Below are 20,463 nucleotides of genomic sequence, written 5' to 3' on the forward strand. Positions count from 1 at the left end.
AAGTCCCACCAGGGTCCTTAATCCAGAGGACTGGCCATTCCCTCGGGTATCAGCACCATGCCAGCCAAACCAGCGCCCATCAAGAAGTCCCCCAAGAAGGCGGCCGAGGCGGCCGAGGCTGCCGCAGCGGAGGAAGCACCTGTGGAGGCTGCGCCTGCCGAGGAGGCGGCCCCAGTGGAGGCTGCACCTGCCGAAGCTCCCGTAGAGGCCCCCGCGGAAGCAGCTCCTGAAGCCGAGGCTGCCCCCGCCGCGCCCGCAGAGGAGGCTCCCGCGGAAGGTAGCGCTTCTGGTTCCTGGATTAAAAGCACCGTTGGTGCCAAACCTCATAATTTTAAGGTTATTAACGTTACTAACCAATCAACTAATGTTGCCCAACGATTGCTAATCACCTATTTTGTAGAATACTGCATGGAAGTGTCCATAGACTCTAATATACTTATAAAACAGTATCTCACTGTAATAACCCATAACTTAATCACTCAACCGGATAACAAGCCGCCCCGGCCCCCGTTGATGAGGCTCCCGCCCCCGCCAAACCCACACCTGGGGGTAAAACTGCTACACACCTTTAAATGTCCAACATGTAAAACCAAGCAATTCTAGAATAATGAACGAGGTTTTGTCTGTGGATGTTGAGACAAATATCATGCATGTGAACTGAATGTTAAGTCCGGTTTCCAGAAGAAAAAGTTAACTTTGACCAATGAAAAATGGAAACCGTTTGTTTAAGCACCAGTCGCTATTAACAGTTTTGAGAATAACTAACATTTTGCTATAGCCTAGTCGCTCAGAAGCCTGCGCCTCAGGCACATTGCTTTTCTGACAGCTTAGCCAATCCGACTGACCTCTGGTTGCGCTACTGTTGTCTTCTAAGACTACAGGGCGCCATAGACAATTCATCTGCTATTACTAACTACTGGCATCTAACGCTTAACGCCAGCTGCTCCTGTGGCCGAACCTGAGCCCGAGCCTGCGCCTGCACCCGCCGAGCCAGAAGCAGCTCCCGAGCCAGTCGCCGAGGGTAAAATCAAATGTTTACTCTGGTCTAGAATTGATATTTAACAGTCATTTCATTTAGGTTATCAATCCTGAGGAATTCAACATGTCTTATGTCTCTGCTGCATGCCCAACCAACGAAATTCATGCTGAAGCGTCAATGGAATTGCTCCGCATACTTAAATATTTCTGTACCTTTAGACACTGATCATTTCATAGGGCTTGTTTCAAGTTTTTCCCACTAATAGATAAGGTTCAGGACGATTAGTGGACAATTTTCTTCAAAGTGTCTTTTAGAATTTCAGCATAAAATAATTTAAACACGTCCGTGCACAGCATACACTTCATTCCTGTAGACAATTGTGATAAAATACACCTGAACATGAGTTAAAGCTGTTCTAATCGTGCATGAGCCCGTTATAACATTAACCCTTTATTAACCTCAGCCGCGCCCGCGCCCGAGGAGGCTGCTCCCGCCGCTGCTGAAGCCGCGCCTGCTGAGGCCGCGCCTGCTGAGGGTAAACAGCATTAATATTCATGATCATGAAAATGATTGTGTAAATGGATAGAAGGTCACTTCTTTTGGGCATTATCCTTTCACGCCAGTAAGCCTAACGCTAACGACTTCTAATGATAGTATTCAGTGATACTATAATAGCCCAACTAATCATTGTGAGGACACGGTTGGATTGTTCTGTTGTTATCACTGAGCTGCGGTCTCACTGTCAACTACAGTTCAGCCAACCTTCCTCAGTCGCAGCTAATTTTAGGATCTCGTACTAATTGATTACCCCTGAACTTTAACCCCTAACCCCAGCCGCTGCACCCGCTGCAGAGGAGGCTGCTGCTCCCGCCGTAGAGGCCGAGGCGGCCCCCGCTGAGGCCCCCGCAGCTGATGGTAACCCCTCCTCCCCCCCCCCCCCCCAGACCACCAACCCTCCATCTAACCTCTTATCCCACCTCTTGATTATGCTTTATTTCTCAATGGTAAAAGTATAAGGTAAAAATAGAACTCCACACATAACAAGAACCCTGGTTCTAGAAAAAAACGGTAATACTCTAACCTCTTGTCATCACAAGGTACAGTATTAACCATATGAGTACAGTAATTCAATGCTTTGGTCATCATGGATCATCATTTCCGCTAACTAACAATAACTACAGTTCCCATGGTTCTTTTCACACTCTGGATCAACCCTAACATTCACATTGTATTGCATTTATGAATCCAGCGTATTTATACATCCAGTGCATTTTCCTTTAAGCTTCTGCTAACCTTTCTCTCACCTGCTGCAGCCATGCAGTCAAACTGTGTGTCTAACATGTATGATGTCTAACGCTAGCCGCCCCTGCTCCGGAGGTGGCTGCAGCCCCTGCGGAGGGTGAGGCCCCAGCTGAGGCCCCCGCTGCTGAAGAGGGTAACCCCCCCCCCGATCCCTGACCCACCGCTGACCACACAGCACCTGACCACCACAGGGTTTAACACACCTCACACACACCCATACACAACCACTCACACTCCTGACATGACACAGTGTGAACACAGAGTACCCCAGAACCTGCTTTAGTCAGCGGGCGTCTGAAGACACATGCTTTTTCACCCCTTACGGTTGTTGCTGCCTCATCCTTACGTACCTGGTTCATCCTTGTACTATGTTCCCTCTCTTGTGTCTCTCAACTCCCACCCTCCAAGCCTTTGTCACTTTTCTCTGTCCTCCCCTGCTTTCCAGGCCTCTCTCCTTTCCCTCTGTCTCTCCTTCACCGCTGCATCTCATCCTTTCACTCATGAAACACACTCCCAAAAACCTCTCCTTCCTGTTTTGTTTATTTGCGTATCATCGCTCAACGCTACTTTAGCATTAGCTGACGCCCATCTAACCTTTAACCCCAGCCGCTGCCGCGCCTGCAGAGGAAGGAGCTGCTCCAGCTGCTGACGCTCCTGCAGATGGTAAACACACGCCACCGGGACACACACACACACACACACTTTAACCCTCCTGCTGTGTGTCCCTCTGTATAATACCCTCACTGTGTATGTGTGTCAGTCACAATTAGCCATGGTGGTGTTTCTGTCATGAGAGTGTTTCTGTCATCTCACACACACTGCTACGTGATGGTATGTGTGTTGGTACCACAGGTGTTTGGTATCTTGACAAGTGGTGTATGTGTGTCCTTAGCCTTGTGGCTACAGAGCGGTAACAGCGTTAGGCTACCACACTGCCTCTTACTGTTTGTGTTTGTCATGTTAACAAGCCTTGAGAGTATGAAAGAGGCAGTTAGAAAATAAGATAAAGTGTGTGTGTGTGTTTGTCACATTCAATACCATGGGAGTCCCTGTTGTGAAGCACACAAACACCTGTCATGGACCATCTCCGCTGCTTGCCTCATTAGGATAGTAGATGACCCTACTTACCAATACCACATTTACACCTAATTCGTTCTTTTCAGAACCAATGCTCTTTATTAACTGGCTCATCTAACATTGTTTTAACACCAGCTGCCCCTGCTGAAGGTGCTGAGGCTGCCCCAGCTGCTGAGGCCCCTGCAGAAGGTACACCTCACAACCTCAACCACAACCGCAACTCTAACCTTAAGGAATAACACAACCTTTTCTTTTACAAAGACCCCCAACTGGCACTTCAACCAATAACCTTCAAGCTCTACCATAATGTTATATGCTCGTCTTCCTAGCATGAGGTCCAGTCTAAACCTAGAGTATAATAAAGTTCATAGTTTATGAACAAATCCCCTATGCTACATAGTAAACCAATGTAGTGTACCACTATGATTTTGCACCTAGCATCAGTCATTTCCATTTAACTAGATGGACTGGTATGAAAGAATTCGGTGGAATTTAATCTTTGTGGTAGAATATAATTTTTTGGGGCAGATGTCTTTGCTTGCGTCAATCTCTATAATTTGTACATAACCTAACAACCTTTCCCCTGTAATACTAGCTGCTCCAGCTGAACCTGCCCCTGTAGAAGAGCCACCCAAGGCCCCCACACCACCACCTCCTGCAGGTAAAACCAAACTACTGGTCCAGGCTTCGTTGAGGGCCCCACTGGCTATTCTTGGCCAATGCCTCTGTGGTTGTACGCACAGCTATCAGGAGATGATGCATGAGCGGTATTGAAAATAGACCATCAAAGAACCTCACTAAGTTTACACAACAGCTGTCAACTGATCCTGAAATCATTTCAATTGAAAACACTCGGAAGTCCATTTGAAACGCCAGATGACTTAATGAAGGATCCTTACATTTATGTCTTTACTGTTTCAGTCGTCCGTCAAATACATCTCATTCTTGGCCTACAGTTGCGTGTAGTGTGACCCACATGCACTATGGTCACCCATGGTTGATTTGCGTTTGTTTTGTGGTCTGACCTCGTTGCAGAACCTACCAGTGCTCCTCTGAACGTGACTGTGGAGGATGTGAACGACACCACTCTCACCATCAAATGGAGAAGTCCAGAGGTCCTTGGAAACTCTGGTCTGGATGGATATACCGTTGAGTACTGCAAAGATGGAGGTGAGCTTTGGTTCAACACACCTCCAAACCTGGTGTTGTGTGTGGCCGTGAGTGTAAGAGTGATAGTGTGTGCAGGCCTGTCAGTGTGTGTGTTTGCATTAGCCTATGGGCTGCAGCTGTCTTCAGCGTGTCAGGGCTTCAGAGTGACTTGTAGCAGGGTCCAGGCCGTATAGGGAAGGAGAGAGTTTCGACTGATGTCACCTTATCCCCTAAGCGCCACTTTTAGATGCGCCCGCTTAGCTCTGATGACATCAGGCCTTCTGAAGTTGCTACATGGCGTCCAGAACGGCCCACTTAAGGGTGTAGTGTTTGTAAACGCGTGTCAACAGGAAATAAAACACTTAATGTCCTCATTAAGATTCAGTGTAATGGAAAGTATTGGCTTGCAAAATGGTTTCCATGGAAATGTCAATTAGGAAACTATGTTTCCCTTTTTATAGAACCTGTTATCTTTCCATTTGCGCCCTCCCCACCCCAAAAGAGACAAAAAACTCCCTATACTTGTATATCCCTTTGTGTAATACTCCTATGACCGAGCAATATTGCCCACATGCTAATGCTAACCCTGTGCTTGTCTACAGCCACTGACTGGGTTGTGGCCAACGCTGAACTCACTGTGGCTAACCGCCTCGTGCTCAAGGATCTGACAACCGGTGACCTGCTGAACGTGCGCGTGGTGGCCGTTAATGCCGGTGGCCGCAGTGAGCCCGCCGCCCTGGTCGAGCCTGTGCCCATCCGGGAGGTCGTCGGTGAGTACTGGGAACGTCCCGGTGTGGGTGCCGGAGTTTGGGAATTTACTGATGGTTGGCCGTTTAAAATGTATTAGTTTGTTGTTTGTAGTCTTATTTTATCAAGGGGGCACAATCATTCAATCCCCCGCTGTGCATAATGACGTTGTGTCGCTCTGGATAAGAGCGTCTGCTAAATGTCAATGTTCTCAAGGTCATTTATGGCTGTCAGAAGAATGGGATTTAGTAATGGGGTTATTTTTTAGGGATTTGGGGGTCTCAAAGGTTTTTGTGTGACTTTTAGAGTGTCTGTAAATGTTCTTTACAATCTACTCCTGGTTTATTCTGGTGACTTATGACCTATCAGTCTTGTCTTCGTGTTGCGGCCAATTGCGGCCGAGGGCTGGTCCATGCCAGGACACAGATGAGCGTCCCAGCTGCACTCACATAAATCCCCAAGGCTCGCGCTGACAACACCTTTCATTAGCATGAAATTATACTCACGTAAATTCACGCACACAGGCACACGACTTAAACACACACCTGATAGGGTTGCCAATAAACTAACAGGCCATGAAGACGGGCACAAACACACACTGCCTTATAAATAGTTAAGTTAGGGGATTTTACAATGTAAGTAACAAATCCCTAAGGCTTTTTATGAATAGAACTAAGAACAGTTGAGACAGCCATTTGGTTCTCCTCCCCCTGATGGCTCTTGCTGTGTCAAACTGTTTGGTGATTTAATGATGTGTCAGGCTGGTGCAGAAAAACATTTGGCTAATGAGCTGTCGGTCAGCATGCCCCCACCCCGCAGGTCACTAACCTTCTGCTGCATAAGTGGACTTGCATGAGATATACAACATGTATGGCCATGGCTCTGAGGCAAACACACTGTGTGTTTTGACCAACCTCAAGTTAAGTCAAGTTCTCAAAACAACTTTTGAGGCAAAGGCCATCAATATCCCAATCCAAAGAGTTAGCCCAGTAAATCTCAACTGCAACACCATCTCTGGTGTGGGTTTATTGCTAGCATTGCTCTTACATGCTACTGAAGTTCAGCAGTGAAGGCAAAGTCCTTCTCTCGTGATGGACATATACAGGGACTTGATATGTCCTAGTGGTCCATTCCTCAGAAGGACATCCTAGGGGACAAGCTGGGAAAAAAAGGGACCAGGCAGAAGCGCTGGTCAAACGAGGAGAATGAAACCAGACCCTGATGGACAGATTCTGTGGAGCGGTGACCCCCAAAGAGAGTACATCTAACTATGTGTCACACACTGTTGCACGCTGAGGCAAACACGCACACACACCTTCACAAGAACACTGTCAAACACACACACCTTCACACAAACACTGTCATGAACATTTACCTAAACTAACAATAACAAACACAGACACGGACACACATTCCAAGCCAGAGTCAAAGCCACATTATGGAAGTTTCCCTGGCTATTGCCATGACGATCTGGCTGACGACTGAAGCCATGCCGGGGAACAGATCAGGACATAGCTAGGAAGTGTGTTGATTAGCAGGGATTACACATGAAGCCAGGAACTAAAAGCCAGCAGGGATTCAGATGCTCAGTGGGAATGATGCTTGCCTGAGCCTGAGCCTGAGCCTGAGCCTGGGGGTGATCTCACACAGATATCCACCAGGAGTGATGGTGACAAATGTGTTTGGAATAGGATAGGCACAGGGAGAGGGACCGGAGAGGGACAGAGAGAAACAAGGATGGATGGGGGGTTGAGGGAGAGGAGAGAGGAGGGAGAGGGATGGGGGAGGACAGGGTTGAGATTTCAGGGAAAGGGGTCTCACATATCCTGTAAGCCCAGTGAGCTTTTTAGATTTGCTGTTTATGTACAAACATCCCAGGGACCCTGACACTCAGCGCCCTGGTTAAGCCAAACCATCCTGCCCCAAGGGATTCTGGGAACACCATGCTAACTATGCATGGCTGATTAGCAGGTGACTATTTACCTTAGTTTTTTTTTTCCCAACTGATATTCCCATACTCATGGGCCCCTAATGGAGACATTTCGGGAGTGTAATTTGAGGAAGTCCAGACCTTGTGAGAGACAGACCAGCACATTGCCACTTTTCCATACAGTCAGTGAAGGGCTGAAGCTTAGTTTGGAGGGGGGAAGCTCATCTAAAAAAAATGTTATCATCATGTACTCGTCATCACTGTTATTTTAAGACCTTGGATGCTAATGCTGTCTACCCTGTCTATTAGAATACCACCCCCTGTGCATCTCTCTTAGATGGTACTTATCCAAAACAGAAAGCAATTTTCCCTTAGTTTACCCTTAACAGTTCCTCATCCTATGCTATTTTACCACAAACAAATACAATTGTAGTCCTCAGTAAACCAAAAAATATGCACCCTGTAAGGAATACTATTTAGGATCAATATTAGAAAAAAAGCCTGTAATAAACACATTTAAGAAGGTACAGTCATATCATGGTCTGGCTACTGAGATCATCTGGGCTAGGCTATGTTGCTAATTTTAGCAGCTTCAACACATTCTCCTGTGAGCGTTGCCCATGAGTGGCTTGTCTATTTGGGGTCCTGTTGACCTGTCATTCTCAGCATACGTGACCTCCCTCTGAAGACACGAGCTGGAAGTTTACTTCTCACACGTCTTAGCCTCCACTCAGACAACGCAGAAGGCTAATGCCAGCTAACACTGATGGCTAACTCTGAATTAGCATGGCCTGTACTCAGACAACGCAGAAGGCTAATGCCAGCTAACACTGACGGCTAACTCTGAATTAGCATGTCCTGTACTCAGACAACGCGAAAGGCTAATGCCAGCTAACACTGATGGCTAACTTTGAATTAGCATGCCGTCAAAAAAGATTTTAAGCCTTACAAAACATTTTCATTGTTCTTGCCTAATTCAACCCGAGGATGATAAACATTTGGAATGTTTCACATTTAGTCAAAGTTGTTCAAGTACAAGGTGTTAAGCTTCTAACTTGCCTACTTTGTATTTCAGCTGATGATGTTGCTTGCTCAGGGTTGCCAAGTTTCTCTCATCCGGTGTCAGAATCAGTCTCCTCTCACAAACTGAAATGTTAGCTAGTGACCAACAGATTTATGTTGTGCAAATCTATAAACATACAATGTAATCAGATTTCTCAAAGGTGCCAAAGATTTAGTGTTATAAACATGCAGCAGCAGTACTTTGGCCAGAATGAGACGCAAGAGTCTTTGCCTCATCTTTCCTTCCAGATCGCCCCAAGATCCGCATGCCCCGCTTCCTCAGGGCTCGCCTCGTAAAGCATGTCGGAGAGCAGATCAACCTGCTTATTCCCTACAATGTAAGTCTTTCTTTCAGCATATCTCTTCACAAATGATGTTTTCTCTCTTGTTCTATTTCACACACACCAACACACAGACTAACACTATCTGACGCCAGTTGTAGCATGTCCAGTAATACTACCCAGGCTTTGCTATTAAAGTGTGTTGAGATCATATTAAGCAGCCATGGTCAGAGAGATCACAGTAGTATTAGAACTCAGCTGGAGACTAGATGTTGACATCTGGTTGGAGAGCATTACTCATCAGGCCATAACTGGCCCTCTCTCTCTCTCTCTCTCTCTCTCTCTCTCTCTCTCTCTCTCTCTCTCTCTCTCCTCAGGGCAAGCCCAAGCCTGTGGTCACCTGGACAAAGAATGGCGAGCCTTTGGATTCAAAGAGGGTTAACGTTCGCAACAGCGATAAGGACAGCATCCTGTTCATCCGGACTTCTCAGAGAGACGACTCAGGCGTCTACGAGATGAACGTCAAGGTCGACAGCTTTGAGGACAAGTCCAGTTTTATTATCCAGATTGTGGGTGAGTCCCACCCTAAGAACTGCAGAGAGAGAGAGAGAGATAATGTGTGTGTGTATGTATGCTCAAGTGTATGTATGTGTGTGTCATTTATGCTTATGTTTGTCTCCTCAGAGTTGCCAGGGCCTCCTGCCAGTGTGAAGCTGGTGGATACCTGGGGCTTCAACGCAGCTCTGGAATGGACCCCTCCCGCCGACAACGGCAACACAGAGATCACCGGGTACACCATCCAGAAGGCCGACAAGAAAACCGGGGTGAGACACTCAGACACACACATATGCAAAAAGAAAAATGTGCTAACATACATACATTTACATTTATTCATTTAGCAGACGCTTTTATCCAAAGCGACTTCCAAGAGAGAGCTTTACAAAGTGCATAGGTCACTGATAATAACAACAAGATAGCCCCAAAGCATTGCGGGTAGCCTAAACAAGAAACATTGTGAACAACCAAAAAATAAGTGCCAAAGGGAAGAACCATAAGAACATGTAGTTAAGGAAGTTACACTTAAACAACATGAATCTCTAAGTGCAAGTGTACCTGTAGAAAAAGCAAGCAACAGTAAAAATAAAATAAGATAAACTAAAATAGAATATTTTGCAGCGAATACAACAGTTTAAATCAGTTACCATTAACCAACAAGAGCAACAAGTCTCTAAGCAAGAGTCATTGTGATCCTTGAGGAAACTAGCATTGGGTTCAGCAAACCATTCCTAAGTACCGTTGTACTCCCGGAACAAGTTCGTCTTGAGCCTTCTCTTGAAAGTGGAGAGACAGTCTGTGTCTCTGATGGAGGTGGGGAGTTGATTCCACCACTGGGGGGCCAGGCAGAAGAAGAGCTTGTGTTGGGACCGGGCGGTGTTGAGCGGTGGGACCACCAGGCGGTTGTCTGAAGAAGACCGTAGGTCGCGGGTGGGGGTGTAAGGCTGCAGGAGAGACTTGATGTAGTCGGGTGCAGTCCCGTTCACTGCTCGGAAGGTCAGTACCAGGGTCTTGAATCTGATGCGGGCCGTGATGGGTAGCCAGTGGAGAGAGATGAGGAGCGGGGTAACGTGGGAGCGTCTGGGTAGATTGTAGACCATAGATAGAATCACACAAACACACATGTTTTGATTTGGGTAAGAAGAAAAACATATTTTGTGTGAAAAGAGCAACACACAGAACTCATACAGGTCACTCTCAAATTAGTTTGAGACTAAATGTACTTCCTGTGCAGTTAAGACAAACTGTGGACTCGGGTACACCCTGTTCCTATCAAATTCACATCTCTCCTGGTCTGCATCTGTTTTCCAATCGTACACATTGGCTTCCAATTCATTTACTTCACAAAAACAACAGTGGGGGCTTTTTAGTGACATGACTAATGGCCTCACTCGAGAGTCTGAAATGAGTCTGGCAAGAAACTCTGGCAAAGTCCTGTCATGGTGCTTCCAGAGTGTTTAACACTACGCCCTTGAAGCGAGCATATCAGGATACAGCTTCACCCCGAGATTAAAGAGGACACACACACTTACAGTACATACTCTCTCACACACACACATGCTTGCACACACACACACACACACACACGCACGCACGCACGCACACACACACACATAAAGACACTTATGCACATGCTTGCACACACACTCACACATTGACAAAGAGTTTATGTTGTAGAAAGTGATATGAAGACTGATTTAGCCTCTGTCTGAGGAGGGTGTGGCCAGAAGAAATGTGGACGTGGCCAGATTAAATGTGGGCGTGGCCAGAGGAAATGTGGGCGTGGCCAGAGGAAATGGGGGCATGGCCAGAGTTGGGACTTTCTCCCATATTGGGTCAATGAGAGAGAGAGAGAGAGAGAGAGAGAGAGAGAGAGAGAGAGAGAGAGAGAGAGAGACAGAGAGAGAGAGAGAGAGAGAGAGAGAGAGAGAGAGACAGAGAGAGAGAGAGAGAGAGAGAGAGAGAGAGAGAGAGAGAGAGAGAGAGAGAGAGAGGACTGAGATGGGCATAGACAGGAAAAACAGAAAACCAGGGGAAGGGAGGGTGAAAAAGAGGGCAGGACAGAGCTACAGAGATTGTGTGAGGGAGGGCAAGATTTGGAGATGCAAGAAAAAGTGTGACAAAGTGGGTTCTTGTTGCCTTGGCTACAGTCTAAAGGGAAACAAGCTGCCAGTCATTATGGAGTGTGAACATGTGGAGGATAGATACAGCAGGATCATGTGGCATGATACTGTAACTGATACACACACACACACACACCACTGCCAAACACACTGCCAGCAGTCAGCTGCTGAATGAATTAATGAGCCTCGTTAACTTTTTATGTCTGTTTTCAGCTCTTAATGAAGCTAACTTTCATAGCAAAAAAATAAAAAATACTACTTGACATGGGCTTGTATAATTGTCCTCTGCATACCACTCCTGCCCCCCAACTTACACTGAGGGTGTTTCTGAATGAAGCATCTGATGTTGCGTTCTAGTGTTTTGGCCCATACACAGCAGGTGTGTTTCTCTCCCTCATGTGTTGTGTGTTCCATACAGGACTGGTTCACTGTGCTGGAGCACTACCACAGGCTAAACGCCACCATCTCTGACCTCATCATGGGAAATTCCTACGTCTTCCGTGTCTTTACGGAGAACAAGGTTGGGATCAGCGAGGAGGCGGCCATCACCACAGAGGTCGCCACCATCCAGAAGCAAAGTAAGCAGAAACCGAGGAGGTGACTGTGGGGGGGAGAGAGTGATAGAGAGAGAGGGTGGGGGGGAGGAGAGAGAGGGGAGAGAGAGAGTGATAGAGAGAGAGAGAGTGATAGATAAGCATAATATCATATTTGAATGAGAAATATTCTGCACCTTCTGCATTCTGCAAATTGTGTTTGCCTGTGATGCATGCTCTTTGATGATGCTTGTTGCTATAGAACTTTGGAATGAATGTGGCTCTGACGTGCCGAAAGGGGCCCGTCATCGCTCGCTCTCTCTCCGCCGTGGTCACAGACTGAGGTCATTCCGTATGTCGTAGGCATCAGCTACAAGCCACCAGAGTACAAGGAACATGACTTCAGCGAGGCTCCCAAGTTCACCGCCTCCCTCAACGACCGTGCTGCCACCGTGGGATACACCACCAAGCTGCTGTGTGCCGTGCGTGGAAGCCCCATGGTAGGCACTCACACACACACACACACACACACTCACACACACACACACACACACACTCACACACACACACACTCACACACTCACTCACTCACTCACTCACACACACACACACACACACACACACACACCGACACACACACACCGACACACACACACCGACACACACACACTGACACACACACACACACACACACTCACTCACACACAGACAAGGAGGGGCTCCCTTCACCTTGTTAGTAGACATATGTACACACACACACACACACACTGTACTATTTGTCATGAATAGAATCACCAGGATATCATTTTGAATTATATTCCATTTCTGTTATCTTACCGTCACAATAGCTATATTTGCATCTGAAACGACCCACATCACAATGGCCTTCCCAGCATGCTCCACAGAGAGCTGCTGACAGCTGTTGATTGTCTGGTATTCTGCCATGTGATTGGCTACCCGTGATTCTCCCGTGGTGACCTGTGAGTGGTCAAATCAGAGCGCAGACACGCTTCAGATACCTGAGAGGGCTGACAAAGCTCTGGTGATCTGGAGAGACAGGGCGAGGACATGACTCCACATGACTGGCAACGTTTTCACCTCAGTGGTTAAACTGTGAACTGTTGAAAGTCAAGGTATTTGTCAGTTATTCTTAAACTGGTGTAAGTGCTGTCATTCAGGTTTCACCTCAGGGTAAGAAGTGAAGATGGAATGTGCTGAGATCCGATCCATGTCACATGTGGCCCCCTGTCAGGAATGTCTTTGGGACTTGAGCTCATTGTCTCATCACATGTCTGAGATTCACTGACTCAATATCGCTTGAAGGACTTTTATCGATATTGCTTCAATATCAATTAGAAGTCAGATCAATGTGTCCCACAGACAGTAGTGTGTGTTAACCTGCAGGTGTATCACCTACAGGGACCAATTCTGTTACCAGTTATCCATTCCATCAGCAAGCCGGTAATGGCGGCTAGCCCGGGCATGTGATAGCAATCGTCTCAGTCCATCAGTCCAGTCTATGCTTTGGCGGCTGCTCCCGCTGGTTAAACATCTTTACAGTTGTCTTACTGACGCAGATGGCTCACCTGCCAAATGGTGGTGCTGGGTGGAAACAAGGCTGATTATGTGTCCTAAACGTCCTTGGCTCTTCACCCCATCCCGAGAGGAAGAGAGACTGAGGGGGGGAGAGAAAGACTGAGACAGAGGCAGAGAGAGAGAGAGAGGGAGAGAGAGAGAGGGAGAGAGAGAGAGAGGGAGAGAGAGAGGGAGAGAGAGAGAGAGAGAGAGAAAGAGAAAGAAAGAGAGAGAGAGAGAGAGAGAAAGAGAGAGAAAGAGAGAGAGAGAGAGAGAGGGAGAGAGAGAGAGAGAGAGAGAGAGAGAGAGAGAGAGAGTAGAGGGAATGGGCTGAGCCCCATGCCAGTGGTTGCTGCTACATATCTGAGAGGGGTCCTCACAGGTGTCTGTGGTTGCCCGCTGCATGCCTGTTTCTCTCTCTAAGGACCCGACGGCGACCGCACAGGCCAACTGGTGCCTCCTTAGAGCACTGAGCGAGAAATAGAGAAGCGGGGGTAGGGGGGTCAGTGTGAGTGTGAGAGAGGGGAGGGGAGGGGGAGAGAGAGCGTGGAGGGATCAGGGTAGGAGAGGAAAGGGGTGTTAGACTGGTAGAGAAAGAGTCATGTTTCAAGGACAGCTGAGGAGGGTGTAGGGAACGAATGTGTCTGTGTGTCCGTCTATCTGTCTGTGAGTGTATTTATTTGTGTTTGTGGTGTGGTTGACAGAGAGCGATGACATGACTGCTGAATGTGTGGTGAAATCCTCGTTCGTTACGGATGCCCAGGGGTATGCCTGCATTTCCAGGAGGACCCTAGTGCTGAACCCCTTCTCAGACCTGTAAACCTATAGCTGCACTTGCCATATCCTCGTCTATATGGGGGACGGGTTGGGTTCTACATGTGCAGCGACTACAGCAGCTGTCTGAAACCTACTTGTGCATGTGTCTTTGTGCTTGCCTGTGACTCTGTGTGTGTCCTCTTGAGAGGCTCTCACTTCTGCTGGCTCAGTGTCCAGTGGCACCACAGCACAAAGAGGTAGATAAGAGAACACAGTGATAGGCCCACATCCAACTCCTGATCAGAATAACTCTCACAGGACAGTAGAGGTTAAACGGAACGAGAGAGAGAGCGAGACAGCGAGAGAGACAGAGAGAGAGAGAGCGACTGAGCGAGCGAGAGCGTCGAGCAGAGAAAGTGAGAGATTGTTTAGGGGGGAATTTGACACAGAGATAAGAGTTGCCTGTCTGTGTTGTATCAGTTCCGGGACTATTTTTTGCCACTTGTCAAGACAAAACCTGACCTCAACTGTATGTCTATCTGTGTAACTGTCCCCCAGACTATGGGAGTGGGTTAGGATGAAGAGAATAACCATGGTGGGTGAAGGAGGCTGGAAAGAGATAGAGTGATGTGAGAGCCTCACAGCTTGTGAGAAAAATGTGGCTTATCAATCCACTCCCTGAGGCTAACCACGTTAGCGCCTCCCCCCTCAGCTCTGTTTCTACCTATGGGAGTCATGGCCCCACCTACGGTAGGGTGAGAGGGACAAACTGAGCCTGTATGCCAGGGGGTGTGGGATGCTGGGTATGGTTGGGGGTGGAAGTTAAAAGTTATCGGTCTGGCGATAGATAGTCCAGAAAGACCCTCATGTGTACCATACCTCAAGCAGTTATTGCTCAGGCATCAGATTGACTGACTACTTCTCTCTGTCTCTCCTTCCTTCCATCCTTCACTCCTTCTATCATCCCTCTAATCTCTACGACCCAGCCTCATCCTCTGGTCGAGGGTGATGCTCTAGTCTGTAAGACCCAGCCTGGTTCAGGGACACCCAACAGGGTTGTTTCATGCAATAAGACTGAGGGGTAGAGTGATGAGAGCTAACAGGCTAGACCCCTGGAGGTGTAAAACAGGGTCCAGGGATATTAGCTTGTGTATTCAGCAGTCGTCCTCCATGGGAGTAGGAAAGCAGCGGGCGAGGGAATGTGGGAGATTCCATCCCCTGGGGGTTCTGACGGGAACGCCATGTTGCCGGAGCATCAACCAATCACAGAGCAGCACATTCCTGACCAGGGGTCAGGGACAGGCTGGGGTTACTCCCCTGGTGTCCCTGGTGCCCCGACTGCAAACCTTACTGCTCTGCAGGGCCAGGATAGAGGAGCAGGTCAAAGAGGGGTTTGTCAGGACCAGAGAGGAAAGGAAATTCTGCTCCTTTTTGAAGTTGGTTGACACTGACCTGTTCTTATAAAGACAATGAATAGAAGTCAAGTGTTTGTCTTCTCATTTTAAGATTACCAACACAGACCGGTTGTAGCACAAAGATTTCACACTTGACACTGTCTAAGAATTCATATTGCTATCTCCTCCCCACCCTCCAGCCCAAGGTCATGTGGATGAAGAACCAGATTCCCATCGGTGAAGACCCCAAGTACCGTCAGATCTCCAACCAGGGCGTGTGCTCCCTGGAGATCCGCAAGACCGGCAACTATGATGGGGGCGTGTACACCTGCAAGGCCAAGAACGCCCACGGAGAGGCTACGGTGGCCTGCAAGCTGGAGGTCAAACGTGAGTATGGATGGACCGGGCATTTACTGCAACACATCTACACGCCACGATGCATTACTGACACGTGACAGCAAGCATAAGCGATCCAAAACCTTTTATTTCAAATGAGGTCCTCTTGGTAAAGCAATGCATAAAGGGTACTGCTGTTGTCAAACAGTTACAAACTCGGTCAGATGCAAAGGAAAGAGTTTGAATAGTAGCACCTTAAACCAAAGTAACAGGATGCATTCGGTTCTGTTCACGAGTCACATGGTGTACATGCACGATGGGGATCATTTCTGACCGTCGCCATTCCTGCTTCTGTTCCAACAGAGGTCATTGTTGCAGACGCTGATAAGGAGAAGGAGGAGGAGTAAAACAAAACCAGTACACACACAGGTGAGTGACACACTTCAGTCAGCGTTGGCCAATCTCAAACCTCTGATGCTCTCTCTGCTGGCATCGAGCTCATAGCGTCACATTAGAGGCATTACTCTCCGCCCTTCTCACCCTGTGAGAGCCTCACACACACACACACACACACTGTCATTCTTGCCTCCTTGCCCCCAAGTCGTCTTACCCCTCCCACCCCCCCCCCACCCCACCCCAACCCCCTCCCCCATCACACCCCAACAGCGAGACACTTTGGGAAGTGGTAATGTGGAGAAGATTAATGTTAGTGAAATTGCAATACCAAACAGCGAATGGCTGTTTGCCCTGCTTTGATATTTCTCTACATGTGTGCAAACTGCCAGGCAGCTTGTGGTACTTGTTGTTCAGATTGTTTAGTGCTCCTCAAATGCCAGCGGAGTTTCCTCTTTCAAGGAGAGCCAGGGAGAAGTTGTGGAGCGATATTCCCTGGCATATCTTGCTATTCCCAGCTCTTCTCCATACCTCCAACTCTCGTAGCAATGCTGCAGGGATGAAGAGGCTCACAAAAACACACAGAAACATAGGGAGAGAGAGAGAGAGAGAGAGAGAGAGAGAGAGTGTGAGAGAGAGAGAGAGAGAAAGAGAGAGAGAGAGAGAGAGAGAGAGAGAGAGAGAGAGAGAGAGAGAGAGAGAGAGAGGGGGAGAGAGAGAGAGAGAGAGAGAGAGAGAGAGAGAGAGAGAGAGAGAGAGAGAGAGAGAGAGAGAGAGAGAGAGAGAGAGAGAGAGAGAGAGAGAGAGTAAAATAGTGGAGTAACAAGAAGCTCGGGAGGGGGGTTGGAATAACAGAGTATGAAAAAGAGAGAGAGTAGAAGGGTTATAAGTTGAGGACAGAGAGAGGAACATGGAAGGAGGGAGGGAAGGAAGGAGTGATGATGCAGAGGATGGGTCAGGGTAATGGTTTCCACATGTAGGACCAGTCTGTAATGTGATCCACTTTTTTTACGGCCATGTAAAAAGAGCCCAAGCTACTGTACATACAGATCTGGACTGCAAATGACCAAGCATGTCCTCGTCTCCATCATGTGACTGTGGAGATTTATGATGCTAGATCAGACAGAAAGACAGATAGATAGAAAGATAGAAGGAAAGAAAGAAACGTCGGAGGACAGAAAGAGAGTAAGACAGGAAAAGAAGGAGAGAGAAAGAGAGAGCATTTGCCTTTTTGACCAGAAAGAGGCAGCAGTGGATGTAAATGTGTTCATGTGACACATTTCACAGCACTCCACTGCTGCCTTGGTGTATGTGACAGGATGAGAGGTCCTGAGCTTGCTTTTCTGTTCTGAGTTCAGGTCTTACCATTAGTCTCTCTGTCTGCCTGGTATGTCACAAAGGGGCGGGGGTGAAGAGGGAGGGAGGTATGGAGGAATGGAGGAGAGGCAGCTGTGGCCCCCCGAAGACACAGCCATACAAGGGAGGGCTCTTCAAGTGAGGGGGTGCAGAAGTTCCTCGGGTGGTGTATGTGTGTGTATGCGTGTGTGTGTGTGTACCCGCCTTCTAAAAATGACTTTTGGTGCGATGGCGTTCAGGGCTGTCGATCTCTTCACATTACCATGAGTCAACAGGGTAAGAGGAGGTCCCCCACTGGTAGAGGGGTGAAGAGAGAGGATGAGGGGAGGGGAGGGGAGGGGAGGGGAGGGGAGGGGAGGGGAGGGGAGGGGAGGGGAGGGGAGGGGAGGGGAGGGGAGGGGAGGGGAGGGGAGGGGAGGGGAGGGGAGGGGAGGGGAGGGGAGGGGAGGGGAGGTAGACAACCCAGGTAGACAGGCTACATCAGATACTGCCATTAAAGATTGAAGAATGGATTCACACACACTCAAACAGTTAATACAATGTCTCTTGTCTTCCAGTGCCTTAGCAGGACCAGTGGGAGTCTGGACCTTAGGTTTCAAATGTGAGTCATTGTTTCTCTGTGTGTGTTTGCCTATTGATTGTATTACATTTGACATTTTATCCGTTGAGCAGACACTTTCATCCAAAGCGGCTCGCGTCCATCTGTTCCACAGGTGAGTGTATCCAGTATCTGATCCTGTGTCTGTACTCTTCCAACCATAGATTGTTGATGGAGTTGAGCAAGACAGACGATTGGCTGCGCTGCAGCATGTACATAAGAAGAAGGAGGAAAGGATGTCACCCCCCCCGCACACACACACACACACACACACATCCCAGATTTTCTTATTTGTTCAAACCAACCTGTCGAAGTAACGCCAAAGAATACACCTGGAAACGCATTGGATATTGTATGCTTAGTTGTGCAGGCTAGCGTCGAGGGACTCACTGTTATCCAGCGCTATTTATTTCTGCTGCTTTGTATCTGTCTGCTGTTTCTTTTCACCCGTGTGTTTGCTCAATAAAAGGGTGAACCCACTGACATGCGAGTGTGGATGTGCTGTGCATGAATATGCATTAAAGTGTATTTTTTGAGACAGAGATATTAATTGGTGTCTTTTCTTTCCTCTCCTCTCCTCTCCTCTTTATTGACACTGGGATTAAATGTCCTTGTCTCCGAGTCTTCTATACCAAGTTAATACTCGTAATAGTTACTGGAGATTGTATGGGGGGTACACTGACAGCCTGGCTGCACAAAACATTAGGAGTTGATGATCTTACACAACTTTACACTTTACTCATGCTACATCAATATGTTTTGATTCCATGAATGTGTAAACAATAATGGCTTTACAACTGGCACAAGGTGGGCAAAGTTGGCTCTGGGTGTGTTGTTTTTGAAATCTAGGGGATGCTTGAAATGATGTCAGCTGTGTCAGCAGATGTCAGGTTTAGTCTGTGTTTTAAATGCTTACTCATTTTCCTGTGCCATCTAACAAGACATCGCCTGTGTCTGCACTTCTGTAGGTTCCTATTGTATTTAATGATCCTCTAGTAGAACGTTACTCCACCCTATCATGGTGCAACATTGACACCTACAGGTCACTTGTTATTTCTGTCTGTGTGCTTGTTTCTCTGAGATAGTCTCTTTCTCGTTCTCTCTCTCCCTCTTTTTTCTCTCTTCTTTTCTATCCACCTGTTTCTATCTCGCTCAGAGATGGGAAGATTTTTCTGGTATCAGTACTTTACGTCACTATTTATTTTTCTGCCAACTTTTTACTGTCACTCCTTACATTTTTTACACAAATATCTGGACTGTCTACTTCTTAAATGTTCAAGCCAGGCTCGTTACTTTAGTTTTAATCTGTATTTGGTGACATGACCTCTTTCTCTCCTCTACTTTCCACACACAGAGAGAGTAGAGGAGAGGTTTTGAAAGGTTGACTTTTTTTACATTTCTGATCACCCATGGCCATAATGAGGGAGACGGTGTCGAAAAGCGTACGCATGCGCTGCATGTCTATAGTTTAATTTTGTATTAATGTCCAGTTACCAGCGTGACACTAAAACTTAGTAGTAATGGCTACTTTTTACTAAAGTATAGAGCCCACACTTCTTTACTTTAACTTGAGTGAAAAAGTCAACTTTTTAAACTTGAGTAACTGTGTTACTTGAGTGAAGGATATGTGTACTTTTCTCACTATCTATTCATCTGTCTGTATTTCTGCTTGTAACATAGACAGGCAGCATTTATAAAATGTAATACAATTATTATTATAAACTATTATACTAAAAGGAAGTGGCTTTTTGATGACCAGTTTTGAAGAATCTCAGAGATAACTTGCCAGGCACAAGCCTCATGAAGCAGCCAGCCACAGGGCTGGAGGATGTGGTGTTTGATTCTGCTCCTTTTCACACTCTGAACACACCCATCATGCAGGGGTCTGATGTTCCAAATGCATGTGACAGTTGTAAAGATAGACTTGTATTGACTTTGATCTAGATTGGATCTTTCTTCTAAGGATCATGTCATCTCTTCCCCACAGTCAGCCTGGCTTTTAGTCTTGGGTCTTGCATTTTTATTCAGTGAGGGTACTAGAAATGTATTAATTCAGTGCCCTAACCCAGTTTTTTTGTTGCAGATTCACAAGCAAATGGTTTTATTAGATAATTGTGTCACTGACCTTGAGCTTTTGATTTGTTCCCTTATCTCTAGCTGATCGTAAGTCCAGAAGTACAAGTTAGATAGAAAAAACAATGGTTGAACATTCATTTCCTTTTTTAGTCTAAGGAAGTGTCAAACATGTCTATGGCAGGAAAGGTAGATGTATGCTGAAAGTTTGAGGTGAGCTTGGAAATATGCATAACGCACAACA

General features: G+C 47.2%; 1 protein-coding gene across 4 annotated transcripts; it reads left to right on the forward strand.

Moving 5' to 3' along the window:
• The first annotated feature begins 4 nt into the window (after window positions 1–4).
• Window positions 5–18,688, forward strand: mybpha (myosin binding protein Ha). 4 transcript variants are annotated; one of them, XM_084679536.1, is made up of 16 exons: window positions 5–277; window positions 2,340–2,414; window positions 2,888–2,944; window positions 3,494–3,547; window positions 3,954–4,019; window positions 4,394–4,528; window positions 5,110–5,277; window positions 8,496–8,584; window positions 8,905–9,100; window positions 9,212–9,351; window positions 11,624–11,783; window positions 12,102–12,238; window positions 15,664–15,850; window positions 16,163–16,228; window positions 18,106–18,149; window positions 18,311–18,688. In XM_084679536.1, the coding sequence occupies exons 1-14, from the start codon at window positions 58–60 to the stop codon at window positions 16,204–16,206; spliced, it is 1,728 nt and encodes a 575-aa protein (XP_084535662.1). In that variant the 5' UTR covers window positions 5–57; the 3' UTR covers window positions 16,207–16,228; window positions 18,106–18,149; window positions 18,311–18,688. The 4 variants fall into 4 exon arrangements, with proteins under 4 accessions (XP_084535662.1, XP_084535663.1, XP_084535664.1 ...); XM_084679537.1 differs by lacking the exon at window positions 2,340–2,414 and having other exon boundaries at window positions 6–277; XM_084679538.1 differs by lacking the exons at window positions 2,340–2,414; window positions 2,888–2,944 and having other exon boundaries at window positions 6–277.
• The last annotated feature ends 1,775 nt before the right edge of the window (window positions 18,689–20,463 follow it).

Source organism: Hypomesus nipponensis, chromosome 18, assembly GCF_054491055.1.
Source record: "Hypomesus nipponensis isolate SF chromosome 18, ASM5449105v1, whole genome shotgun sequence".
In the NCBI taxonomy this organism is placed as follows: Eukaryota; Metazoa; Chordata; class Actinopteri; order Osmeriformes; family Osmeridae; genus Hypomesus; species Hypomesus nipponensis.